This window comes from Camelus ferus, chromosome 11 (assembly GCF_009834535.1).
Source record: "Camelus ferus isolate YT-003-E chromosome 11, BCGSAC_Cfer_1.0, whole genome shotgun sequence".
In the NCBI taxonomy this organism is placed as follows: Eukaryota; Metazoa; Chordata; class Mammalia; order Artiodactyla; family Camelidae; genus Camelus; species Camelus ferus.
The window spans coordinates 84,102-111,931 of NC_045706.1; the positions used below are offsets into that span (position 1 = coordinate 84,102).

Consider the following 27,830-nt stretch of genomic DNA (forward strand, 5'->3'; position numbering starts at 1 on the left):
GGACAAAGCTTCACCAAGCAGCGGGCAGCCACTTGCTCCTCCTGCCAGGAAACCTGCATAAGCCTCTAGTCCAGCCTCATCTGTCAGGGGGCAAATGCCAGAAATAAGAAAACAACAATCCCAAAGCCTGTGGAAGGAATCCACAAACACAGGCCACACTTTACACTGGGACTGGCTGGACACTGGCCCTTGGGTGACAAGAGAGGAGTGCAGTGCTGGGATGCACAGGACATCTTCCACAGAGGGCCACCTCTCCAAGGTCAAGAAACGTAACTAACCTACCTAAAAATACAGCTAGAAAGATAGACAATATGAGGCAGCAGAGGAATATCTCTCAGGCCAAGGCACAAGATAAAATCCCAGAAGAACTAAGTGAAGAGGAGATAGGCAATTTATCTGAGAAAGGGTTTAAAGTAATGATGTCAAAGATGTTCAGAGAACTCAAGAGGAGTATAGATGCACAGAGTGAAGTTTTTAGCAGAGTTGGGAAATGTAAAGAACACCCACACAAAGCTGAAGAATAAAATCACTGAAATGAATAGCACACTAGAAGGAACCAAGAAAAGACTAAATGAGGCAGAAAAACAGATTAGTGAGCTAGAAGACAGATTAGTGGAAATCACTACTGCAGAACAGAAAGAATAAAAAAGAATGAAAAGAAATAAGGATCGTTTAAGAGAACTGTGGGACAACATGAAGCGCACTAATATTCACATTATAGAGGTCCCAGAAAGAGAAGAGAGAAAGGATCTGAGAAAAATTTTGGTGAGATAACCAAAAACTTCCCCAACTTGGGAGAGGACACAGTTACCCAAGTCCAGGAAGTGCAGAGAGTTCAACTCAAAGAGGAACACACCAAGGCAAATAGTAATCAAATTGAAAACAATTAAGGACAAGGAGAAAATATTAAAATTAGCAGGAGAAAAGCAACAAATAACATACAAGGGAACTCCCACAGGTTATCAGCTGATTTTTCAGCAGAAACGCTACAGGCCAGAAGTCAGTGGCAAGATATACTTCAAGTGATGAAAGGGAAAAACTTACAATCAAGAACACTCTATCCATCAAGGCTCTTGTCCAGATTTTATGGAGGAATCAAAAGCTTTGCAGATAAACAAAAGCTAAAAGATTTCAGCACCACCAAACCAGCTTTACAACAAATGTTAAAGGAACTTCTCTAGTCATCAAACTATAAGAAAAGAGAACAAAAAGAAGAAAGGGGTGGGGGAAGACCTACAAAAGATTGCTCTAGCAGTTTGGGGTCTTTTATGGCCTATATAAACTTTGGAATTGTTTTTTCTAGTTCTGTGAAAAATATCATGAGAATTTTGACAGAGGTTGCATTGGATCTGTAGATTGCTTTCGGCAGTACAGCCATTTTGATAATGTTGATTCTTCCACTCCAAGAGCACAAGATATCTTTCCATTTCTTTGTATCATCTTCAATTTCCTTCATCAATGTTTTACATTTTTCAGAGTATAGGTAACCTCTATGTTTAAGTTTATTTCTAGTTATTTTGTTATTTTTGAGGCAATGGAAATGTTTATGCTAGTTATAAAATTCTGGTTTTTGAAATGAAAAAGAAAAAAAGTGATTGAAGGGCCACAAATGGCAAAACATCTTTCTTTCTTATGGGTGAGTTGTACTCCATTACATATATATGCTGCATCCTCTTCATCCATTCATCTGTTGATGTGCACTTAGGATGCTTCCATGTCTTGACAATAATAAAGAATGTTGCTGTTAATAGTCGGTGGACGTATCTTTTTGAATTAATTCTTATTTTGTGGTTGGCTTTATTCCTTTGATAACCACATAAGTTTAAAAAGCTAAAGCTCTAAACATTCTTAGAAACAGTGAACAGTACATGTATGTAAATTTAAAAATATGTGCCACAAAAAAAGAAAATATATGCGTGTCTGAACAAAAATACATCTATAAGAGTATCATTGCAGCACTTTTTGTAATAGAAAAAAGTTAGGGGAAACTATTCATCAAATCAAAATAGACAAATTATAAAATATTCATGAAAGAAATATTTTCCAGTCATTAAAAAGTATGATGAAGAGTTGTAGATTCCAACTCAAAAACTACATACCTGTTATATAATTATTGCTAAGTAAATTAAGTCATTTTGTGATTGCTGTGATACAATTCTCTGGGAGAAAGTGTGTGTGTGTGTGTGTGTAAGTTTAAAAAATTTGGAAGAATACCCAGGAGATTGTTAACCATAGCAGGGTACACACTATTAACTGATAATCTAACATCCATTTCCTATCACTTTCTTCTTTGAATAAATCCATTTACAAAGTCTGAAAAAGCTAAATACCCACTTTCCAACCTCTTTTGCAGTTAGAAGTGGCCATGTTCTAACCAATAATAAAAGCAACTTCAGGTTTCTTGAAAGTTTTTTGGAAAGCTCTTGAAATAAGAGCTGACAAAGGAGTTAAGGGAGAAACAAAAGAAGAACTTCCAGCATGGTGGACTAAGAACCTCTGAAAATGTGCTTTCCATAAGGGGGACGAAAACACTACCAAACTGTCAAAATAAAGACAAATGAACACAGCCTTGGAGCACTGACGGGCATCATCAAGTATATCTACATATGCATAATAGAAGTACCAGAAGGAGAGAAAAGAAGAAGGGGACAGGAAAACTATTAGAAGAAATAATTGCCGAAAACCTCCAATTTGATGAAAAACATTCATCTACGTATGCAAGAAGCTTAACAACTCCAAATAAAATAAACTCAAGGAGAGCCAAGCCTACACACATCATAGTCACACTGTCAGAAGACAGACAAAGAGGAAACCCTGGAAGCAGCAAGAGAAAGTGAGCCCCATGGATAAGCAATCTTCCATAAAAAGAAGAGTTGATTTCTCCTCAGAAACAACGGAGGCCAGAGGCAGTGAGATGACATATTCAAAGCACATAAAGAAAAAATACAGTTGACCCTCCAAGCAGTCAAAAATTCAGGTATAACTTATAGTTTGCCTATAAGGTACACTTGGTTCCTCCATATCAGCAGCTCCACATTTGAGAACTCAACCAACTGCACATCTTGTAGCACTACTATATTTGCTATTTTTAAAAATTAAATCCATGGTGTTCAAGGGTCAACTGTTCTTCGACCAAGAATTCTATATCCAGAAAGGCAATCTTCCCTGAGATTAAGACATTCTCAGATAAATACAAATTGAGAGAATTTACCACTAGCAGTCTTGTCTTAAAGAAATACTAAAGGGAGTCCTGATTCAGGTAATTCAAATTCACATGACAAAATAGAGCACAAGACTAAAAGCAACTACATAAATAAACACAAAAGGCAGCGTAAGTGTATTTTCACTTGTAGCTCATTCTATCTAGTTTAATACACAGCTGCATAAATCAATAATTACAAAAGTGTCAATAGGCTTATAATATATAAAGATGTCATTTACATGACAAAAATTACACAAAAGAGGGAGAGAAAACAAAGCTATATTGGGGTAAACTTTGTATACTACTGAAATTAAGTCAGTATTAATATAGACTAAATCATTTTAAGTTAAGATGTTCATTATAATCTCTAGGGCAACCAAGAAGAAAATAACTCATAATTAATATACTATAATAATATAAAACTTATGTTATATTATAATACATTAGTTATATTATAAAGTGATATAATCTATATGAATATATAGCTTAAAAAAGAATGCAATTAAAACAGCACACTTGAAAATATCTGTTTCACACACACACACACACACAAATAGAGGAATGGAGGACCAAAAAAGACATGACACACAGAAAACTAATAGCAAAATGGTAGATGTAAATCCTACTTTACCAGCAATTTTATTAAATGTAAATGGACTACACACTCAAATCAAAGGCAGAGATTGGCAGAATGGATTTTTTTAATGACTTACTCATGCTATCTATAAGACATTCATTTTAGATCCAAAGACACCAGAAGGTTGAAAGTAAAAAGGTAGAAAAAGACACTATGCAAACAGTAAAACCAAAAAGAAGTGGAGTGCTATAGTAATATCAGACAAAATAGACTCTATGCCAAAAAGTATTGCTGGAGATGAAAAGGCATTTTGTTATGATGAAAGAACCAATCCATCAGGAAGCTACAACAATTATGAATATACAGGTATCTAACAGTAGTCTCAAAATTTAGATTAATCAGAAACTCAGAGAATTAAAAGAGAAATAGACAATTTGACAATGCTAGCTAGAGACTTCAGTTCTCCTCTTTCCTTGAAGTGTGTACAGAACAACCAGGCAAAACATCAACAAGGAAATAGAAGACTTGACCAACACCGAAACCCAATCAGGTTTAACAGTCATCTGAAGGCCACGTTACCCATCGCAGCTGCACGCACATTCTTCTCAAGGGCACGTGGAACGCTCTCCAGGATAGACTGTGGATTAGGCCGTAACCTATGGTCTCAGTAAATGTAAAGGGGTTGAATTCATACAAGGTATATTCTCTGACCACAGTAGAATGAAACTGAATATCAGTAACAGAAGGAAATTTTGAAAAGTAAAAAAAATCTGTGAGACTTAAACAATACAATTCTAAATAACCAGTGGATCAAAGAAGAAATCATGAAGCAAATTAGAAAATGCTTTTTAGTAAATGAGATTGAAAACACAACATATGAAAACATATGAGATGCAGCTAAAGTACTGCTTAGAGGAAAATTTATACCTATAATGTTTATACCGTTTATACCTATAAATGCCTATAATAAAAAAGAAGAAAGATAGCAAATCAATAATCTAATCTTCCACCATAATAAAGTAGGAAAAAAGAGCAAAGCAAACCCAAAGCAAGCAGAAGGCAAGTATAATAAACACTAGAGTAGAAATCAATCAAATAGGAAAAGAAAAACAATAGAAAAAAATTTAAGCCAAAATTCATTCTTGGAGAACATTTTTAAACTGAATATGGCTAGAATGACCAGGAAAAAAAGAAAGATGATTCAAATCCCTAAAATCAGGAATGAAAGTGGGAGCATCATTAATGACCTTATTATACAGATTATACCAAAATCACCTGTATGCCAACAAAATATATAGCCTAGAAGAAAGGGACAAATTCTTAGGAAAGAAGCTAATTTCCAGATCAACTACCAAAACAGACTTAAAAAGAGATAGAAAATCTTAACATACCCATGACAAGTTAAGAGACTGAATTAGTAACCAAGCCTGCCAGCAAGGAGCGTTCCAAGGTCACATGACTTCAATGGTGAATTCAATTAAATGTTTAAAGAAAAATTAATACCAATCCTTCACAAACACTTCCCAGTTCATTTTAAGAGGCTGTATTACCCTGATACCAGAACCAGATACAGATAACGTGAGAAAAACATGTCTTAAGCATACACACTCAAAAATTCTCAACCAAATACTAGCTAACCAAATCCAGCAACACATTTAAAAAGAGTTATATGCCATGATCAAATAAGATTTAGCCCAGGAATATTAAGCTGACGTAACATACAAAAATCAATCAATCTAAAGCACAGTATTTATAAAATGAAAGACCAAAGCAGTATGATCATCTCAATAGATGCAAAAATAGCTTTTGACAAAATTCAACACCTTTTTATAATAAAAGCACTAAACAAATTAAGAATATGTGGCAACTTCCTCAAACTGTTAAAGGGCAACATGAAAAACTCACAGGTAACATTATAGTCAAGGTGAAAGGCTGAACACCTTGTCCCTAAGATCAGGGCAAGACAGGAATGCCAACTCTCGCCTCTTCTGCTCAACATAGTCCTGGAGGTACCAGAGCATTTAGGCAAGAAAAAGAAATGAAAGACATTCAGATTGGAAACAAAGAAGTAAAACTATGTCTATTGGTGGATGATGTGATCTTGTATGTAAAACTCCTAAGGGATCTACAAAAACTAATAGAACTAAATGAGTTCACAAGGTTGCCAGATGCAAGGTCAATACACAAAATTCAGTGTATTTCTCTATACTACCAAAGAGCTATCCAAAAGTGAAATTAAGAGCATAATTACGTTTACATTATCATCAAGAAATACTTAGGAATAAGTATTAACAAAAGAAGTATAAAATTTGAACACTGAAAACTTTAACACACCATTGAAGTAAATTAAAGATCTAAATAAATGGAAATCCACCTTTGTGGATCAGAAGACTTAATACTGTAATATTGTTACGTTGATGTTATGGTGTGTCAACACCCCCTCCAAATCCTAACCCTCAGAACCTCAGAATGTGACTGTACTTGGAGATAGGGCCTTTAAAGAGGTAATTAAGTTAAAAGTAGGCATTAGGGTGGTTCCTAATGTAATCTCACCGGTGTCCTTACAAGAAAAGGAGATTGGGGCACACAGAGACACCAGGGGTGCCAGTGCACAGAGGAAAGGCCATGTGAAGAGGCAGCAAAAGGGCGGCTGTCTGAAAGCCAAGGAGAAAGACCTCAGAAGAAGCCAAATCTGCTGACATCTTGATCTTAGACTTAACCTCCAGAGCCCGAGAAATAAATTTCTGTTGTTCATGCCACCAGTCCATGGTGCTTTGCTGTGGCAGCCTTAGCAAACTGTTACAGATGCCCATGATCCCAGACTGACAGACAGATTTATTTCAATCCCTATCAGAATCCCAGTTGTCTTTTTTTGCAGATATTGAGAAGCTAATACTAAAATTCATACAGAAATGAAAGGAATTCAGAATAGCTTTTAAAAAAAATGTTTAAAAAGAAGAACTAACTTGAAGGACTCACTTCTTGAATTAAAAGCTTAATACAAAGCTACAGTTGTCAAGACATGTGGACTGGTCTAAGGACAGACATATAGAGCAATGGAATAGAGTTGAGAGTCCAGAAATAAACCCTCATATCTGTGGTCAATTCATCTTCAGCAGAAGTCCAAGACTGCTGGCACTCCTGGGGCTTTCTGCATTGCTGAAATAGTCTTTTCAGCAAATGGTGTTGGGACAACAGGGTATCCACGTGCAGAAGAATTATATTGGACCCCATCTCATACTGCATACAAAACTTAACTCAAAATGGATCATAGACTTAGAAGAAAACCTGAGAGAAAATCTTTGTGACCTGAGATTAGGCAGTGATTTCCTACATGCAAACCAAAAGAACAATGACAAAAGAAAAAATAGATCAATTGGACTCCATCAAAATTGCAACCTTTTGTGCCTCAGAGGACATCAACAGGGAAGTAAAAAGACCAACCACCAAATGGCAAAAATACTTGCAGATTCTGTATCTGACAGGGCCTTGTAACCAGAGTAAACCGTCTGGGTGCAGCTTCTCTGAAACACATTTCCTCCGAGTTGTCACTGTCCATGGTTTTCCTCCACAATGCGCCCTCTGTGCCATTAGAAGCATTGCTCTGCAGCTTTTAAAAAGGGGTTTCTACTCTTCTCCCAGGGCTTTATCTCGAGTTGCTGCCAGCAATTCTGCCAGTGTTGGAGGTGTGGCTTCTCCCCAGGGCACGGGAAGTTGTTTCAGGTACATTCCAACCAAGACACTTGTTTGCATTTGCTTTTAAATGTATGCGAAAGACTGATGCACAGAATCAAAGTAAGTGCAAAAGAAATCCTTTATTAGGTATAAAACAAAATCAGAAATAATAAAAAAGGAATTGGCAGCATTTTGTCTTTCTTAATGGGACTTAAAATAGGGAAACTATTGCTGCAGGTAGAGTCTGGGCCCCACTTCTTGCTTCATCCAGTTCTGCGTTGTTTGATTTGTTACAAGGAGCATGCCTTACTTTCCAAATTGAGATTATCTTTCTAACCTTTATGAACAATTATTTAACTTCAATAAGTCCTCTCCATATTGTTTAACTAGTGAGTTCTATCAAAATTTCAAAATCCAGACAATTCCCTGACAATTTAAAGTATCCCAGACAATAGAAAAAATGGAGAAAATTTCAATTGTTGCTAGAGTTAGTACAATTCTTATAGAGGAACACAATAAAAACACAAGAATCTGAAGCCCAATTTAATCTATGGATATAGATGCAAAACTAAAACTATAATTAATAGGTTGGACCCAACAGCATAAAAAGAGCATCACTCTGTGAAAATCTTGGCTGTGACATGGAGCTGTAACACTGCTCTTATACGAAACAGTGTTTTCATCCAGCATCATGCCAGCAGATTTGAGGAGAAAAATCCTAGGATTGTCTCAGTTACAAGATACTTCATTATCTTAACACTCATCTCTGCTTAATACTCTCTGTTAACTACTGAAAGAAGAAAACTGCCCCAATATGATTGTCTCTTTGCCACAACCACCAGCAACAGACTTGATGGAGAGGTACCCCATTCCTGCCAGGCACAAGACCAGGCCACCTCTGTCATCCCAACTAGTCAACATTATGCAAGAAGGTCCAAGCAACTGAATATGATGCCAGGCAAATAAAAAGGCCTTGCTTCAGAAAGGAAGTACTCAAAAGTGTCATTATTTTCAAAAGATGTCTGTTCCTGCATTTAGAATTTGATGCTGTTTGGACATCCAACAGCATTTTGACAGAGGACCTAGAATAGTGGGACCTGGACCCAGAGCACAGCTGTACCTGGGAGGTCCAGGCTTACATGCACCTGCCCCCAGGCCCCTCCCCAGGACGCACCTGCTCAGAGAAGCTGCCGGGGTAGTCATTCTGAGCCAATGGGAGCCTCAGGGCCTGCTCTGCCTCTCATGTCCTGCCCTCGCCCCACCAGTCAAGGCTTGAACCGGAGCCCCAGGGAAGGCCGACCCTGCCTGTCCCTCCAGCAGCAGCAGGGGTACAGAGCAGCAAGAGAGATGCTGTGTGGGCCCCGCTGTCTGTCTGGCAGGCCTGGCAGGGCAGAAGGGGGCAGAGGGTCAATTTGGTTCAGTCTGCATCCTGGGGGATGGGCCCTGCAACCCACACCAGCCCCTGGAAGGGGAAGTCAAGAGCACATGCAGCTTGGCAGAGCCTGCAGCCCACCAGCTCATGGGGCACAATACACCACAAGGGAGGAAGGACCCCCCAACTCCTGCCGAGGTCAGTGGTTAGCACAGGCGAGCTAACAAGTCGAACACCAGTAACAGGGCTGCATTTCAGTTAGTCAGGGGCCTGCCGTGTTGCCAGTAAACTCGGAGGGAAAGTGGGTTAAAGTTCAGGGTGTGGAGGGTAGCCTTGTTTTTATATAAGTCAAAATACAGAAGGTGACTTTTGTTCTTTTCACTTTCCTTCATATTTTCTATTATACACAGAGATTAGTTTTATAAAAGTATGAAATTAGAAACTATAAATTAAGACCTTCCCTACGTCACCAGGTAGAAGACAGAACGAAAAGCATTCTCTTTGTTTAACCACACACACAAAAAACTCTGTAAAATGCCCAGAAACATCCCAACAGAAAGTGGATGCAAGGGTGTGTGAGGGAGACGTAAACAGCTTGGAGCTCTGTGGTGCCCTGGACAACCTAAGGTAAGACATTTTAAAACATGAAGTCTACCCAAATTAGCTTATTGATTTAAACAAACAATACAAATATTAGTGTATTTTTTTTTAGAATTTGACAAAATTATTCTAAACAGTTATCCTCTAATTTGATACAAGAAAGATATATTTTTTTATAACCAGAGACTCATCTTTTCAAAATTGGTCAACTCTTTCTTCTTTTCTCCTCCACTGAATTTGCCAGTTGATTTGACAAAGTGGAATGAAACTCAGATGCTGAGTTGTCTTTCTGTGGCTGTAAGTTTGGCTGATGGTGACTGAGTACTGCTGGGGCTGCTCAGAGGTTGAGACTTGCCCCAGGAGATCTGCCATGGAGACCGTCAGCACATAGCTGATGCTGCCTTACATAAGCCCGAGCCCAAACAAACCCATGTAAACATGACCTTACTCTTCCTTGTCCACCTAGTGTCAAGGGAGGACAGTCCCCCACCTTATGTTCTGACCTGTGGGCTGCTGAAGTGCCTTGGATGCCCTGTTTACTGACATTGATGCAGGTGTCAGCAGCCCATGTTTGCAGAGCCCAGGCATGGCCAGGTGGGTGGGTGCCTGGATGGAGTTCCACTGCAGGGATCAGCCTTTGAAATGACAGCCAACAGCAGCTAATAATAAACTAATACCTTGGACCAGAGAAAAAGGAAGGTGGCATTCGTTGGCTGGTCACCCTCCTTCTCAAGGGTGCAGTATAAGAGCTTGGCCCCTCCACAGGGCCATGCCCACGAGTCAGCAGACACTCAGAAGGCACCATGGCTGTCTTGGGCATCACGATCGCTCTGCTGGTGTGGATGGCCACCCTGCTGCTCATCTCCATCTGGAAGCACATCTACAGCAGCTGGAAACTGCCCCCTGGCCCTTTCCCACTGCCCATCATTGGGAATCTTTTCCAGCTGGATATTAAGGATATTCCCAAATCCTTAACCAGGGTAAGAGAAATGCTGTTGATATGAATTCGGGAATTAGGATACAACATGTATGCATTCAACTCACTCTCAGACAAGTTGCTATTCAACAGCAGCTTGTTATGAGTTAATTGAATTAACAGTAGCATCCAAGAGTGATACTCGGCGTATTCAGCCTGTGGTACAACTTGGGCACGGAGCTCAGGGGGCCTTGGCCGTGGCTGGCCTCAGAGGCCCCTGCTTGAGCAGAGGCTTAATTGCCTTGTTGTTGAATGTCATCAGGCCAGTGTGGCTGGGGCTGGTGCTTTTGCCACTACGATGCAAGCAGGTGCACACGGGCTGGATGTCAACCTGGAGCTCTCTGCAGATGCCAAAGGACAGGGTGAAAAATGAAGTGTTTGACCAGCCAGACTGGTACCTCCCACTGGACTGCTGTGAACAGTGACTGAACTAACAAATCTAAAGACTAAATGAGTTGATGAATCTATTAAATGAGCTAATAAAAGAATGCCATAGGGCACAGAGCCCCTAGGAAGGTGTGAGCTTCGTGCAGCGTGGAGGCGGACCAGCTCACAGACCTCGGGTTGGTCCAGCTGCAGGACCTCCTACACCGCCCTAGGGTCCAGAACCTTGGCTGGGGACAGCAGAGAGCGGGGGTGATGCGGCGGACGTGTGCATTTCCGAAGTTTTACCCTGTCCCAAAGGCCTCAGGGCAGACGGGAGGAACCGGCCTGCCCAGTTCCTCGCGTTGGGTGGTAGGGGACTTACGGGTCCCCGGTGTGCATGCGCTGGGATCGCGCTTCCTGCAGAAGCAGCCTCTGTGGGGAGGATCTTCCCCAGATCCCTCTGGGTCCCCGGGTAGACAACAGTGACCTTGAAGTTCAGTTTAAAGCACGAGTTTCCCCGCCAAGGCCGCGGTGGCCTCACTGGCAGCCCACTGGTCTCCGCAGCTGGCAGAGCGGTTCGGGCCAGTGTTCACGCTGTACCTGGGCTCGCGGCGCATCGTGGTCCTGCATGGCTACAAGGCCGTCAAGGAGGTCCTGCTGGACTACAAGAACGAGTTTTCTGGCAGAGGAGATAACCCGGCATTCCAGGTGCACAAGAACAAAGGTGCGTCCTACTTAGCTGGGCTGGTGAACGGAGGGGCAGTTACTCGAATGGCAGTAACAGCGCACTAAAGAGAAAGGCGAGGCGATCCTCAGGCAACTCAGATCACGGTTGGGGGGATCTCGCAGTCAGCCATTGCTCCGTGCGTTTGGGTGAAAGGGACTTGTGAGGCTTGTGCCCAGAGTGAACAAGACCTGGAGCACCCACCCTCTGAGCAGCAGGACAGACATGCTTACAGAGAAATAGGGCAGAGGGAGCCGCTTCTGACAGATGGGCTGTGCCTCCCCTCGGCAGACCTTCCCGCTTCTCCAGGCCTTCAGTCTCTCCTGGGTGTTGGGGCTCCATGCACTGAGGTCCCCTCACCTACGGTGGGCCCTGTTTCCCCGTGAGGCTTTGTTCCCCGCAGCTCTGCCCTCTGGTCTCCTCAGTGCACACTCCCTGGCCCCTTCCACCCCTGCTTGTCTGCCCTGTGTCCCAGGTCAGCAACTTGGGAGGTTGGAGCTGCCTGAGGCTTGGCCAGGCTGATGAGCGTCTCTCCCCTGAGTTCCCCAAGGGCTGCCATGCACGTACCCAGTGTCTACTCAGCCGGTGATGCAGTGTCCTCAGGAATCCTCCTGACCCAAGACCCCAAACTCAGTCCCGCCTGAGCATCCAGCCTAGCGAACGGCCCCGGTAAATGGGCCTCCTCGCTGATACCCTCCTCGCGCCCACCCACCCATCAGTGTCACGCTGCCTGCCTGCCGGTACCCCCCCATGGCAGCCACCTTGGCTCACATCCTCTCCTCCCACCTCTGCTTCGCACCTGCCCCGCAAGCCGTCCAGGCCCCCTTCAGGGGTAGAATGAAGGCCTCCTCCGCCTCACCGCTCAGGCCTGGCCAGGCTTCCTTCCTCAGGTCTCTGCAAACACGCAGAAGGGCACCAAGCTCAGGTCTTCCCAGATCCCCAGGTCTGCATGGTCTGGGAGCCCTGTGACCTCAGATTTTAGAGAGGACACTTCCTTGAAGCCCCAGAGTGCGAGTTGAGGTGTTTATCATGTGAGGGTCAAATATCGTTGAAAACAGAGAGGCTCTGAGGAAATTGGCCAGTAGACCGGAGCAAGGCAGGAGGTTAGGAGGCGCCTAACGCCGAGGAAGGCCCTCCAGAGCCCGAACCCGGTTCTGTCCCTGGGCCGGTCGGGGTGGGCCCACAGTCCCTCCCCGCAGAGCGCAGGGTGCCCAGCGCGCCTGCCCCTCTCTCCCCTGAGGAGTGCTGGCAGTGATGGCTCTGCTTAGAATCATTTTCTTGCTTAGGAATCATTTTCAACAATGGACCGACCTGGAGGGACACCCGGAGGCTTTCCCTGACCGTCCTCCGTGACCTCGGGATGGGGAAACGGGGCAACGAGGAGCGGATCCAGAGGGAGGTCCCCTTCCTGCTGGAGGCACTCAGGAAGACCCAGGGTACGTACAGCTGCCCACGGGCAGCCCGGCCTGGGCCCCCGGGCACCTGACAACCAGGGCAGCTCCAGGCACATGGGGAGGCTGTGTTCCCCACAGGTGCCATTGCACAAGTCGGTTCCTCCCCAGTCTCAGGGAGCGGGCGTGTCCTGATCACCCGAAAAGTAGAAATTTTCCACCCACAGTCACCACCTCCCATGAAGCACTGCAGGGCTAGGGCATCCCCACAGGCATTGGAAACATCCCTCCTGCCACACTCAGGAGCTGGTCACTCTGATGGCACTCCTGTTTTCCAGGCCAGCCCTTTGACCCCACCTTCGTCATTGGCTTCGCGCCCTACAATGTCATCTCCGACATCCTCTTCCACAAGCACTCTGACTACAGTGATAAGACGGGCCTGAGGCTGATGTATCTGTTCAACGAGAACTTCTACCTGCTCAGCACGCCCTGGATCCAGGTGAGGTGCCTTCCTCCTCCCTCCCTCCCGTCGGCACCCGTCCATGGTTCACTGCAGGACAAGGATGAGAAGCAACACTGGGTCGTAGGAACAGACAGGCACGCAAGACTAGGCAGCCGGAACGCTCCTTCCGGAGTCTTCCATGGGGTCCGCTGCGCCCCTTTGCTAACCTCAGAACACTTACTGTTTCACTTTAAAAAAAAATAAGACTCTATGTCTTTAATTAATTAATTAATTAATTATTTTTGGTGGGGGTAGGTAATTAGGTTTACTTATTTTTAGAGGAGGTACTGGGAATTGAACCCAGGACCTCATGTATGCTAAGCGTGCACTCTACTGCATGAGCTATACCCTCCCCTCTACTGTTTCACTCTTGAAAATTGGTCCCCACCAGATACATGGTAGGACCTGTGCCTGTGTGTTCATGCTCCCACCACAGAACCTGCTCGGCCTCATGAGTGGTGCCCAAAAGATACTGTCAGCCAAAATACTCTTAATAGTACAATCATGACAGCCATAAATCAGGTTTGGAGAATGTTATCAGCCAGGTACACAAAATGCTGTTGCAGCCAGAGAAAAATTTATAGTCAGAAAATTCTCTCTCTCCCCCTCTAGCTTTATAATAATTTCTCAAGCTGTCTACAATACCTGCCAGGAAGCCATAGAAAACTATTAAAAAATGTGTCCGAAATAAAAGATTATGCTTCAGCAAGAGTGAAGGAACACCAGGAGTCACTGGACCCCAGCTGCCCCCAAGACTTCATAGACAGCCTGCTGGTGGAAATGGAGAAGGTACCATTCTGACACACAACTTCCCGACCAGGCGAGGCTGAGCGCTTGGCTGTTACGCGAGACGTTTGCGTCTGAGGGTGCACATTTCAGATTTATCTTATGACATGCACTGCTGGTGTCCATCCTGCCTATGTGGGGCATATTCTGAAGCTCTTAGTTTTACACAAATCCACTGGCTTCAGCGCGGTCACCATACCATCTTCCACGCATGTCTAGACACAGCCAGCCTACCTACCCGCCCTCACACCACTGTGCCGTCCACTGCCCTGGCCAGCCAGGTGGTCTCTCTTGAGGGGGCCGTCAGGGGGCTGTGGGATGGAGGACCCTCCCACTGGCTCCTGCCAGGCCATGCTTCTTAACCATTTCTGATCAGCTGACTCTTGACTGTGTCTCCTCTAGGGAGAGGCCCTCGGTGTTCCTTGTTAGCACATCACCCCCACTTTGTGCATGACTTCAAGGGGGCCAGGCCTTCCTAGCACCACCTCCCTGCAGCCCCCTTTGGACCCCCACCTGGAGGGGCAGGCGTCTCCTCTTTCCTTGGCATCACGTGTGTCTCCAGACCCGCACGTGAGCTCCACACCTGGTTTCCCTGGGTCACTGCCCCGGGTTGTCTGAGACTCTTCTCCATCAGTTGGGCCCCCTCTGCTGCCCGTCCACCATGTCCAGCTTCCCAGTGATTTCCCTGCCTCCTGGGACCTAAAGGCACCAGCTGTGTGGGTGGAGAGAGGTCAAGGGCAGCCCCTGCAGAGGTCCCAGAGCTCAGCCCTGGGCTGCTGGAGGTCGTGGCCCAGGGCCAGGGAGAGTCCTGCCCCCTAGGGTGGCTGTCAGTGCCATAGAAGGAGCACGGACCCCGCAGCCGGGCCGGGGGCACAGTCCTGCCCATGGCCGGTTTTCTGGGGGCCTTAGTTCCCCAACTGTGTGGTGCAGATGATCGTGTCTGCACAGGATGGGCTCCCTGTGGAGCTGGCAGGGCCACCAGGTTCCCTTCTGCTGAGGGACACAGGGCCCCTTTCTCCTCCACCTGAAGGCGTCTCCTTGCTGAGCCCCCGCGTGTCTCTGACGTCTGCAGGGAAAGCACAGTGCACAGCCTGTGCACACCTCGGAGGGCATCTCCGTGACCGTCGCTGACCTGCTCTTCGCAGGGACGGAGACCACCAGCACCACCCTGAGATATGGGCTCCTGATTCTCATGAAACACCCGGAGGTCGAAGGTAGGACGTGGAGCGGGCAGGGGCCGCCCGGCCGCCAGCCTGGAGAACTTAGGCCTCAGCTTCCCGCCTGCAGCACAGGGACGCGGGGCTGGCACTGCGTGTCTGCGGCAGGGGGGACACGGGACCACTGGGCGAAGGCTTTGGGGACGTGCTCTCCTACACAGCAGGCCCCGGGCTCTCAGCCCGCCCACACCCACTGACACACCCTGCCGGCAGGAAGGCAGGCTTATCAAGAGTGGAGAAGTGCAATGCCGTCTGCATCCGCTCCATGACGACCTGTGCATGACAGGAAAAACTTCCACAGTCGCCCCAGAGTAGGACCTGGTCTTCCAGGCAGAGCAGGGAGGGAGGAGGGCCGGGGCAAGGCCTCCTGGCATGTCTCACCCGACTGGAAGAGTGGGAAGCAGAAGGAGGAACCCCAGGGAAAAGCACCGCGGGGCTGCCACTTCCCTCCCAGGGCCCCTCCCCAGCACCTGGGCCATGTGCAGTCAGGGTGCCCTGCAGGGGGTCAGGTCTGGCTTCTGGGGCCCCATGTGCAGAGCCTCAGGCACCGGAAGCACCAACTGGGCCCAGTGGAGGGGATGTGAGGGCACCTATGCCAACAGGCCAAGGAAAGAGGGAAAAGAGTGCCCCCTGCACCAGAGTCCCAGCCTAGAGCCCCCCTTCACTGGGCCAGGGTGCCCCCCGCACCAGAGCCCTGGCCTGCAGCGCCCCCCTTCACTGGCCTGGGCAGAGCTGGGAGGGTCCCTGCTCCAAGGAGCTTCTCCTCACCTTGCTTGCTGCTGCCGGTAATGATTTGGCCCCTCTGGCCAGGCTTGGGGATGGACCCTTCAATACACGGCATTCTTGAGGGCTGACATTAAAGGGCGTGAGGTCGTGTCCACAGGAACACAGATGCAGGGTCAGACCTGGTGCATCGACTCCAAAGCCTCTGCCTTTTTTATCAGCTGGAAAGGGAAGGGTAAAGGAGCCAAAGACCATGGGGCGAAGCCTCCACGGGTCTGTGGCAGCTCTAAGGGAGCTTCTGACCACTCTGTACCATGGGAGCTAGACTCAGAGATTGCTTTACATGATTAATTATGAGGGAATTCCAATACAGAGGAAAAGACAGAAAATAAATATGACTGACACCCACACACCCATTGCCAAACTTAGTGTGTGTCAGCACTTCGCAGTGCTGGCTTCAGAGCTCTTGAACAGAAAGCAGGCTGCAGAACCAGCGAGGCCCCCCCTGCCTCCCTGCCTTCCCCCACCCCCAGACTCAGCAGTGTCCCCAGTCGGCTGCCAAACTTAGTGTGTGTCAGTGCTTTGCAGCGCTGGCTTCAGAGCTCTTGAACAGAAAGCAGGTTGCAGAACCCCCTTGCCTCCCTGCCTTCCCCACCCACCCCCCAAACTCAGCAGTGTCCCCAGACGGCTGCATAGCACTCTGGGGTATGACCCTTACATCCACCATTCACCAAGTACCAGCAGAAATCCGTATTGTTATATGTGCTTAAATTTTTACTCAGTTACCATAGTGAACATGGCTTTGCAGTTCTCTCAACATGTCTCAAACCCAGAGAGGCCACGTGGCTGCCCGGGGCTGCCCAAGGGCCTCCAGACTCCTGTCTCCCATAGCACTCCAAGCAGCTCACGGTGCATGTGTTTCCATTTGCCTCCATCCTCTTCAGAAGCATGCAACCAACCAGCCTGGGGCCCAAATCCATACAGAGATCTCCCTCCAACTAGAAATCCCCAAGACCCTTTTTTATTGTCTCCTCCTGGCATAAAGCCCAGAAATGGATTAGCTGTGACCAGTCAAGACAGTGAGGCCACAGATAAATCATGAGGTCAATGCTGTGGACTGTACACAGCCTCGTGGAGCTTAGCTCTTCCTGACGTGTGCAGGTGACTTACCCAGTAACTGACACCCACAAGCACCTGCTGGGTGGGTGGGTTGGGGTGTAGAAGTGGAGCTAGCCTGGAGTTACTGCGTCTATTCCATGCATATGTTGGCAGAGAAGCTTCATGAAGAAATTGACAGGGTGATCGGGCCGAGCCGAGTCCCTGCTATCAAGGACAGGCTAGACATGCCCTACCTGGATGCCGTGGTGCACGAGATTCAGCGATTCATCGACCTCTTGCCCTCCAACCTGCTCCACGAAGCCACCCAGGACACAGTGTTCAGAGGATACGTCATCCCCAAGGTCAGATGTGGGCAAGTGCGCGCCCTGAGCCCCAGCCTACGCGCTTGTCAGCTGGGCTGCCAGGGAGCAGGATGGGGGACTGGGCCAGCCTTCCTGCCCTGCAGAGTGCCACGCCCCCGCAGTCCTCACGGGGCCCTGGTGAGACCGCAGAAGCGGAGGCACTCTGGAAAAGGGGCTCCTCAGTCAATGCTGGGGGTGGCCACACACCCCAACACCAGAGACAAAAGCAACAGTTACACCCAGCCCCGGATGGGTGACTTGGGGGTCGCTCCTCCAGGAAGACGAGAGAGGAGCGCTCTCGCAGCTGACTGATTCTGCCTGCTCTCAGGCAAAAAGCTTCCCCAGCTGGAAACATGCTGTCTTGTCTAATGAGAAACAGCCTTCTCCATGGGGGCTTCCGGATGAAAGCCTGTGCTGTGTTAGCCTGACCGACCAAGATGGCCTTACTTCCTCCCAGGGCACGCTCGTGATTCCGACACTGGACTCCGTCTTGTATGACAACCAAGAATTCCCCGAGCCAGAGAAGTTTAAGCCGGAGCACTTTCTGAACGAACATGGGAAGTTCAAGTACAGTGACTATTTCAAGCCATTTTCCGCAGGTGAGGCGCGCTCGGAGGTGGCACCTCCCCCGGGGACTTGTCCCCAGTCCCTGTCCTGTGTTCCACCTGTCGTCTGCATCGGTCCCTGATTTCTGTCCCGGTGACCCATGCGTTCGTCCCCTTTCAGAGAGGCTATGTGGCATCTGCTCACCAGACGTCCTGGAAGTGAGCTGAGGATGAGTTATTAGTTATTTTTTCTGCAGAATGCTTCATGCTGGAACTATCTATTTAATAGAACTTAGTGAAAATCTTTCCAAACAACGTTACCTAATTCTCCATAATACTAAAAAAGGGCTACTAAACATAGTATAACATTTGCTTCCCTGGACTCATCATAGGACCATCCAGCCTCCCCTGACCTGTGATTCAGTGTCCCCCCACCGCCAGGCCCTTGGCCGCCTTCCTGGGGCCTTCCTTCGGGCGTGGGTGTGGGGAAGACCATGCAACCAGCTCGGTATCTTTAACCCCCAACACTAGAGCATCAGCTTCCACCCGGGGCCCCACTTCCTCCCTGTAGGACGTCGGGCTGGGCACTGGGTGGGGACCACTCTCCCACCTTAGCCAGGAGGCTGTGTGAAGGTGCTCCCTGATCACAGCTGGCACTGTTACTGTTGCACTGGAATCCATTCTGGGCTCCCCTTCAACAGGCAGGCAGGGTTAATTCTGCTTGAGGGGGCAGCTTGCCCCAGCATCCCCCCACCCCATCTCCCCTGCTGTCCACCTGGCAGGGTCTCAGCAGTGCTCTTGCCCTCCAGGAAAGCGAGTGTGCGTTGGAGAAGGCCTGGCGCGCATGGAATTGTTTCTGTTCTTGGCCGCCATCTTGCAGCATTTTAACTTGAAGTCTCTCGTTGACCCCAAGGATATTGACCTCAGCCCCATTGCGACTGGGTTTGCCAAGATTCCCCCCCGTTACAAATTCTGTGTCATTCCCCGCTCTCAAGCGTGAGGCACACGCGCTCTGAAGACCCCCGGGCACTTGATGCTGCCTGGCGGCTTCCTGCCCCACACCGTCCCCTCCGGTGGGCAGCCAGGGCTCCACAGGGGATCAGCTGGGCCAGGGAGGCTGCTTCCGAGTCACATTCTTCAGACAGAATTTGAAAGCAAAATCCAAAAAAAATTGTGTCAAACTAATTAAACTGAATAAAGTGAACTGTGACTTCATTTCAGTCTGTGTGGGAGTTCCTGGAAGCCATGATGAGTTAAGACCATGTCACTGTGGGTTCAACTAAACTCTTCTGAAAAGTAGAACCACCCAGTCACCAAGTCAGCATCTCTTACAAAGCATTCACAAAAGGAATACCGGTGCTGTTTTGTAGTCTGGAAAAAAATTATAATATACCTTTGGAGGGTTTGTTAGCCAGCCAAACATGTTCCCTGCGAGTTTCCCTGCAACAGGAAGTGGTCCCTTTGGCTCCCCAAGAGCGTCATCCCGCACTGCATTGGTTGAATTGTGTCTGAAAAGTCAACACAGGCATCTGTTATTATCTTTAACATTAAAGTGAGATTTTGTATCTGGAGGGGGAAGCCCTAAGCACATGGGGACGTTGTGTGGGATGAGGCAGAAACGGGGAATCATCGGTCAGTACGTGGAATAAACCTCAATGTTGTGAAACAGAAGGGGAATTTGGAACAAGTGGGCAAACACCAGGAAACCCACCCTTTGTGCCTACTTCTCAGTCAGTAAGGTCAGAGTGCTGGAAGCCGCTCCCCACAGCAGAGGATGAGGGCTGAGCGGGCCAGCTGTGCAGAGCTTCCGTACACTGTGCAAAAGCCCCAAAAGTCCCTTGCACGTGTTTCTTAATGAAATGAGTAGCTTCACGGCCAGCAGTGCAGCGTCTTCCAACCTCTCACAGACCGAGCCTCCTGCAGCTCCGTTATGTGGACCCTCGGTCACAGTGAGCTCGCCCAGATAGCCCAGGTTACTGTCCCCTTCCTAGGATCCTTAACTTTATCACACACACAGAGTCACATCGACCATGCAAGGTGATGTATTCACTGGTTCTGGGGTCAGGGTGTGGCTGTCACCGGGTGCGACGCTCTGCTGACCACATCTCCCAGTGACTGTGCCCCTCCACGGCAAGCCGAGAAGACCACCACATCTGGGTCCTGCCTCTCCCTTCACGAGAGCGCTTTGTCACTGGTGCAGCCGAGCAGCAGCCCTCTGGGCTAGCAGAGAAGTCTGCTATGGCCAGCTAAATTGTGTGCCTTCCTCTGTGTGCCCCATACGGGGAGCTTTCTTTGGGGGACCCAGACTCTTTTGCACACACTCCCAGCCTCAGCCTGCACCACACTCCAAGCCCTGAGGCTGCCCCTGCGTGGTCAGCCCCAGTCCTCCCCCCAGGTCCGACCTCGAAGCCCGAGCTCCGGCACCCCGTCCCAGCCCACACCAGCTGGCTCACGCCTTGGGCCGGGGACCGTGTGGACCAGCTGTGCTGACTTCTCTCATCTCTGCCCACCAAGCGGCTGCTGCTCCCTCCTCCAGCCTCTGCAGCCCCCTCTGCCTGGCTGACCTCCCGGCTGGAGGGGGGCTTCCCAGGGTGAGGGTGCCTGTCCTCCTGTGGCTGTCTCCCCAGGGTGGGGGCAGGGGCAGGTCCTGGCCTGACGTCCTTGCTCTTTTCCTCTTCTCCTGCCTGGTTTTGTGAACGCTTCCCGTGGAGTTCCAGTGGCACAAGGTCTTCTGCCAAAGCTGAGCAGGTCTCCTGTGAGGACTGCTCCACACATAGATGCATTTTGATGTGTCCGTGGGTGCGGGTGGGCTCCATGTGCTTGTTTCACCGTCTCGATGCCCCTCCTCACACTTGTGATTTATCTTCTGCTGAGTTGTACCTTTTAGCAGCGTCAACATAGCTTGTGCCCTCTGACAGCTGTTGCCACGTGTTTTTTGGTGGCTGTCCATCCTAGCATTTCAAGCACCTCAATGCCATTTTGTTCTTGAGAAACGCCTTGTCTACACCCTATAGTTCTGACATAGACTAAACCTCCTTTTCAGCAGGAGAATTATCGGTCACACTTACTCTGACTGTCGCTAAGTGCGGCTTTATGAAACAAAGCGTCCTTTCCCTGTGGTTTCCTGGACTTGCCCTGTTCTGTCCCTTCCTTTCCTCCTTGATGCTTTGGCGTCCCTCTGTCCTCTGGTTATTCTACTGGTGATCACCGTCAAGTGTGAAAGTACACTTAGACATATTCGCTTACAGAGTTAATCAGTACCTCTTGATCTGAATAAAAAGAGACCCTTCACATATTTATCTTCTCTACATCCATGCAGTATACCACCCCACCCTAACTTCCAGGAATTTTAGTTTTATAATATTAGTTTTAAGTTTGTTCAAAAATATTTTCCCCTATTTTTGTGAGTCTACCTTTGCGATTGCATTAATACTTAAACCCATCCTAATAGGTGATTATTTGCATTCAAATAAACCCTTTGCTGGTCTCTGCCTGTTAATTCAACATCGTATCTTACCTTTCTTGGATTCCTGCTTCTAAATGGGTAAAGTCTCCTACCCTCGTGGTGTTACAGGGAAAGGATGGGCCACATGTTTGGAATTCCCCGGAGCCTTTTCCCCTCAAGATGCTTGCTGGGCTGTAGCGCCGCACAGGCTCCGTGACCCCCTCCACGGGGCCGAGCTCTCCTTAGTGGTCGGTTGTGTGATCACAGTGTTTCTGGTCAGGCTGCTTAGTGTGCTGACTCTCCCTTCCGTTCTGCTCACAAGAAGGATTCATACATCCCACAAGCTCCTTAAAAGGCAAGTTGGTAGCCATGACTCCTTGTACCAGAAAAGTAACAAGTAGAAGAATATTACTTCTTGGGGCACCCAAAAGGCTGTGGACAAGCAAGGAGTGACTGGAGTAGAGATGGAGTTGAAATATGCTCAGAAGAGTTGATTTAAAGGAAGCCATCTGGAAATTCCCCTACTTTACGGTAAAAGGTTTGAGAACACCCGAATGGATATGCAGGCAGACAAGTATGTAACCTTTAATGATCTCTGGGCTAAAAAGAAAGACCTTGACAAAAGCCAAAGTCTCTTCCAAGTAAAACAGCAGCAGAGAACACACAACCCTCTGGCGTCCAAAGGGCCAGCCGGCTTGGCCCAGGAACAAAGGTGTCACATCAAGGGGACTGGGGACCACACACATGTTCTCTTATCTGCCAGTTGGCTCTGCTCTTATCTCTGAGCTGCTGTTTCTCGGGGAGCAAGCAGCACTGCTTTCCTGCCTGCCAACGTGTCAGCCCTGCTGGGTGGAGGAAGGAGCCCTCCTAAATTCGGTGCAGGTGGCTTCGGCTTAGCAAGACTCCAAAAGAGATGCCAGCGTGCCGCGGTGGTGGGGGTGCTTGGCAGCGAGGGCAGTGGTGCCTGCGGAGGATGGACGGACCCAGAGGGAGGACCGGCCTCTGTGGGGCCCACCAGAGGGCGCCAGAGAGGAAGAAAGAGGAAAAAGCCTAAAGCAACGTTGTCCCTTTTCATCTTCAGTATCGTATTTCACACGTTGAAAAGAAAGTATGAGGGTTCCATGTCTACATCATAAGGTCCAGCCCAATGCTGACCCAGGACTGCCACCTCCCCTCCGCCTGCGTCTGCCCACCTCCATCCTGCCCTGGCCACTGTCCCAAGTCTGCCTTCCATATTCACTGCAGTTTTCTTTCTTGTGTTTTCATATTGTTTCATTTTTCTTATTTTCAAATTTCTGGAAGTGATTCTGTTGCTACCCCTCTGAGTCCTGTGGGCTGTGGCTGCCGGTCGCTGACTTCACGGCTTGTCCACCACCCATCAGATGAGTCCCATGGTTTTGCTGCTCAGAGGCTTTTCTCACAAGTGCTGCCTGGAGCACCATGCAGAACACCTCCAGGCCAGGCGCGTGCAGGGGCGACGGGATCCATGACAACACTTCACTTCTTACCTTTGAACCCATTTAACTCTCACCAGCCTGTCCACCTGGTCCTGTTGAGTCAGAACGCTTACTACTAGTGGGTTTCTAAATCTTTGCCCACCGAATGGGCGTAAAATGGCATTTAATTCTGGTGCCAATTTGCATTTCTCTGATCCTGAAAGTAGAGAATTATTCATCAAAATTGTGTCCTACTCATGAAAGGCAGGTTGTGAGAGGCCTAGGATGATGGTCACAGGCTGTATGAGGCCAGGTGGAATGTGGACAGGTCGCGTGAGGTCCACGCAGATCAGGAGACAGGCCATGTGATGCCAGCCAACCAGCTGCAGGAGGCAGAGGGAGGGGTCTTTTGGGTCAAGATGAAGGAAGCTGAGGAAAGTGGCAGGTTAGCTGGCTTGAAGACCAGGGCCCGGCCATGTAATGATAGAGGGCCTGTGCACAGACCACAGAAGGTGAAGGCAGTGGTGGGGGCAGTGAAACAGACCCAGTCAGTGTATGCCAGGTTGGGACACTAGGGAGAGCTGAGTTGAGAAAGGCCTCGAGGCAGTCTTAGGGTCAGGTTCCTGGGGGTCAGCAGGGGTGGTGAGTCATTTACCTGGAAGCAGGAAGAGCCCCTCCCAGGACCTGGGACCACTGTTCTGCAGCTGAGGCCTTATCGGGTACACAGGGCCCCAGCCCCAGGGTAACTGCTCCACAAGGAGACAGTCAGCTCTCCCTCCTCCAAGCTGGTCTCAGGGCAAAGCTGGGGACTGCAGGCTGAGCAGGGTTTGCACGTCACCATTAACGTCTAGAAAGGGGGATGAGTCTCCCCAGGGCGTGCTTGACCTCTGTGTTCCTCAGAGAGTAGATTCGGGGATTCAGGGTGGGGCTCAGCGCCGTGCAGAGCACTCCTGGCACTTTGCTTCTCTTGGGGTTGTCGCTGGAGGCCAGGCTGATGCAGGTACAGAGCACGGCCGAGTAGTGCACGGGGACCACCAGGAGGTGGGCGGAACAGGTGGAGAACGCCCGCTGCCTGCCCGCGGCCAAGCGGATGTGCAGGGCGCTGGTGGTGATGCAGCCGCAGGACGCCAGGGTGAGCAGGAAGCTCGCGACTCTGTAGAAGGCGTCGGCCATGATGCTGTTCATGAGTGTGGGGCTGCAGGAGAGCAGCAGGAGCAGGGGATCTCGCAGAAGTGTGTGAGGACATCGGGGCCTCAGACGGACAGCCGTGCCATCAGCCCAGTGTGCACAGAGGCACTGAGGGCGCAGACGACCCACGTGCCGTGGCCAGCGTCCGGCACAGCTGCGGGCTCACCCTGGAGCCGTGGGGCAGTGGGTGGCAGGCAGCCACATAGCCGTCATAGGCCATGGCTGTCAGCAGCAGCAGCTCGGAAGTCGTGGACCAGACCAGGAAGAAGAGCTGGGTCGTGCAGCCCGGGAAGGAGATGGTGTCTTCCTCGGAAGCCAGGCTTGCCTGTGCCTTGGGCAGCACAGACGAGATGCAGACAAAGTCCATGGTGGCCAGATTGCACAGGAAAAAGTACATGGGGCAGCGGAGGCTGGCACTGTAGCTGACCACAGTGATGGTCACAGCGTTGCCCGCGAGCGCCACGGCATACAGGGAAAAGCAGCAGCCGAAAAGGAGCAGCTGCAGCCCTGGATGCGACGAGAAGCCCTGAAGCACACGCTCTGTCACCAGCGTCTGACTGGACTTTGCGGCCTGGCTGGGAGCAGCTCCCAGGCCCTTCTCCATGTGTGCACAGCCCTCTGACAAGAGATTATGTGAAGCTGGCATCAGACTTCTCCCAGGTGACCTAGTGGAACACAGCCTGCTCTTGGACGGGGAAGGAGGGACCCGACTCCACACGGGAGCCCGAGTTTTTCCTTCCCCTCCACCCCAACACTCTACTGAAAGCCACGTATCTTCATTTACTTCTTTTATTTCCCACCTTGAGAAGCTCTACCCTCTAGATGTGTGCTGTGGGGACCAGCCCCATCCTTGCCTTCCCTACAGGTGAGCCACGTGGAGCCGGTTCCAGTTACCATGGCAACGTGGCTGTGCCTCTCCCCCACCCCAAGTGCTCCCCCCTCCAGCCCCATCTCTGGTGGACACACTGCTCCTTTTCAGCTGTTCCAAGTGGGCCCAATTCTCCTCTCCCCTCCAATGTATGCGATTCCTTGTGGCTGGTCATTCCGCATCTTTTCTGCACCCACTCTCCCTGTGCTCCAGGGTTACTCCTGTGGTTGATACTGCCCTCTCTCTGACATCACTCGTATCTACCACTCCAGAGACCCCCTCCAAACCCCAGACCTGTGAACCCCAAGCTCTGCCTTGAGCTACAGTCCTTTCAAACTCAACACCCAAACCTGAACCATAGGCCCTTGCCCCAAACGTGTCTGTCTTGTGGTTTTTACATCAGCACAGGGTAACTCACCCACCCTCCCAGTCACCCAGCTACCCAGAGTCCTGAGTCTAGGCTCTGTGGCTGTGGGGCCTCCCTGGGCCAAGTCAAGCTTTAGCTCCTGGCCATAGGAGGCTGTGAGAATACATTTGTTCAGTGAACCAGTGATGGTCTTCCTACCTTTCATCCACTGGTCCCCGAGGCCTGCTGGCAAAGCTGTCTGCACAATGCTCACAGACACTCCCGCCTCCCATCCATAGTTATGTATTTACCTCCTGGATGGCCAATTTTCTCCTCCAACACCCTTCCATATGCTCCCCACTGATCCACGGTGATGCCCTAGGAAGAAAACCTGATCCTGGCACTTCATTGCCCTCCCTGAAGCTGACTGATACGTACCAGAGCCCCCAAGTGAGTCTGGTGCTCATCGTCTAGAGACAGCCCCAGGGGCCCCCTTGCAGGGTTTCTCATGAGTCATCGGTACCCTGCTAATCCGGGACCCCGGGACCCTGGCATGTGCCGGCCCTTCACTTGGCTCCTTCCATGGAAATGCCATTTGGTTTCCACCTCATCCACTGCTCAAGGCAAAAGGGAGCTCAGCCTTCAAGGTGTATCACAGCAGGACCCGCTCGGGGAAGCCCACCTCCTCCCCGCTTGCTGCACAGGAGTTTTGCTGCTCAGTTTCCATCACAGCCCTTGAAATGCTCCAGTGTGCTTTCAAGGACTGACTCTCTTCTCGAAAGGATTCTCCACAGTAGGGGCCACAGCCCATTTTTCTTCCTATCTCAGTGCCGACCTGAGTTCAAACAACAAAGAGTGCTTCTCACTCAAGGTTTGAATAATGAATGAACAAGTGACTTTCCTGACCAGCCTGGGCTCTTCACTGACCCCAAATGCCATCCTTACTAGTCAAGGGATTTAACTAGAGAGTTTCAACCAAGGGCATCGGGAACTATGAAATCATTGGAACCGATGGAGGCAGATCCCTGGCACCTCTGGAGACCACACCGTGGTGGCTTCAACACAGAAGGCAGGGTTCTGCTGCTGCTGCCACCTCACTGCCACCCCCCGCCCCATCTGCGCTGAAGGTGCATGGATGCCGGCTCTGGCCCACGCAGGCAGCATGCCCATCTGACCGTGCTTCCTTGCCGTCACAGAAATAGAAAGATGCTTCCGTCTCGTCACTACTGGGAAATCTCACAGCAGCACCTCTCACCAGCAAAATCTAAGTCACAACAAGAACCCTAACCAAAGGAAATCTAGGAACTCCAGTGTCTGCATCACAGTCCATAGGGTACAGGCACAGAAGTGGGCAGGCAGGTTCTGCCTCCAGCAGCGACAGTGCAGTGGTCACACTGGCCATTCTGCAGCTAACAATCATAATCCTTAGTCAAAATGTTCAAACAGCCATTTGAAGGCATCGAAGAGCACTTAAACGGAGGTGGATGTCGGGCTGGGGTCCACTTTGGGAGGGGGGTCTTTCTGGACATTTCTGTTTTACGGCTTCTCACCTGAGGCTACTCCCAAGCCCGTGAAGATGTGGGTCCTGTAGAAGGCAAGCTGAAGTCTGAGCTGCACAGGGACTTCAGGAACCCCAACCTGGCTGGAAATGAGGTGGGAAGTCTGGAAAGGAGGGAGCCACGAAGTGTAGTGCCCCAAATCTGCACATAAAGATCCTGGCCCTGAAATGTGTGTGTGTGTGTGTGTGTGTGTTTAAGACTCCAGGAAAGCAACAGCTGGGAAACAGAAAGAACGGAACAGAGACTCCAGCTGCAGCCGAGAGCAGAACGAGCATGGGTTTCATTCCAACCAAGTGTGTAGAACAAAAGTCAGCCATTGGAACTCATGATCTCTACAAGGTACTGTCCATGACATCGAATACACTGAAAATAATACTGCTACATGCTGGGGGAAAAAACCAAACCAGGAAAATGTAGTCTATACACAAGTAAAAAGTAATCAATATAAACTGACCCCAGGATTTTGCACTTAGTTGATAAGAACTTTAAAACTGCTTTTATAAGTATATACAATGACTAAAGAAAAATATAATTGTAATGAATGAAGAGATACATTAACTGAGACGCCAGTTTCCCTTTATGTGATCTACAGGTTTAACGTAATCTCAGTCATAATCTCAGCAGCCTTTTTTTAAACAGAAATTGACAAGCTAATTCTAAAATTTATATGGAAACGAAAAGGACATAGAACAGCCAAAATAGTCTTGAAAAGACCAGATTTGGAGGACTTACACTTTCTAACCTCAGCACTTAACAAGCTACTCTCATTAAAATAGTTTGACTTTCGCATTAGGATAGACAAATCAATGAAACAAATCAATAGAATGAGTATCAAAAAGTAGACACACACACATACGTGCAGTCAAATGATG

General features: G+C 49.0%; 2 protein-coding genes across 2 annotated transcripts; one reads left to right on the plus strand and one right to left on the minus strand.

Moving 5' to 3' along the window:
• The first annotated feature begins 10,104 nt into the window (after positions 1–10,104).
• Positions 10,105–19,331, plus strand: LOC102510124 (cytochrome P450 2E1). Its single transcript, XM_006178829.3, has 9 exons — positions 10,105–10,406; positions 11,333–11,492; positions 12,779–12,928; positions 13,222–13,382; positions 13,998–14,174; positions 15,244–15,385; positions 17,384–17,571; positions 18,029–18,170; positions 18,926–19,331. The coding sequence occupies exons 1-9, from the start codon at positions 10,230–10,232 to the stop codon at positions 19,114–19,116; spliced, it is 1,488 nt and encodes a 495-aa protein (XP_006178891.1). The 5' UTR covers positions 10,105–10,229; the 3' UTR covers positions 19,117–19,331.
• A 4,506-nt stretch (positions 19,332–23,837) lies between these two features.
• LOC102514960 (olfactory receptor 13A1) lies at positions 23,838–24,789 on the minus strand. Its single transcript, XM_032492043.1, is given in 3 exon segments — positions 23,838–24,214; positions 24,217–24,321; positions 24,324–24,789. Coding segments are annotated over 3 exon segments (948 nt in total).
• Between the last annotated feature and the right edge of the window lie 3,041 nt (positions 24,790–27,830).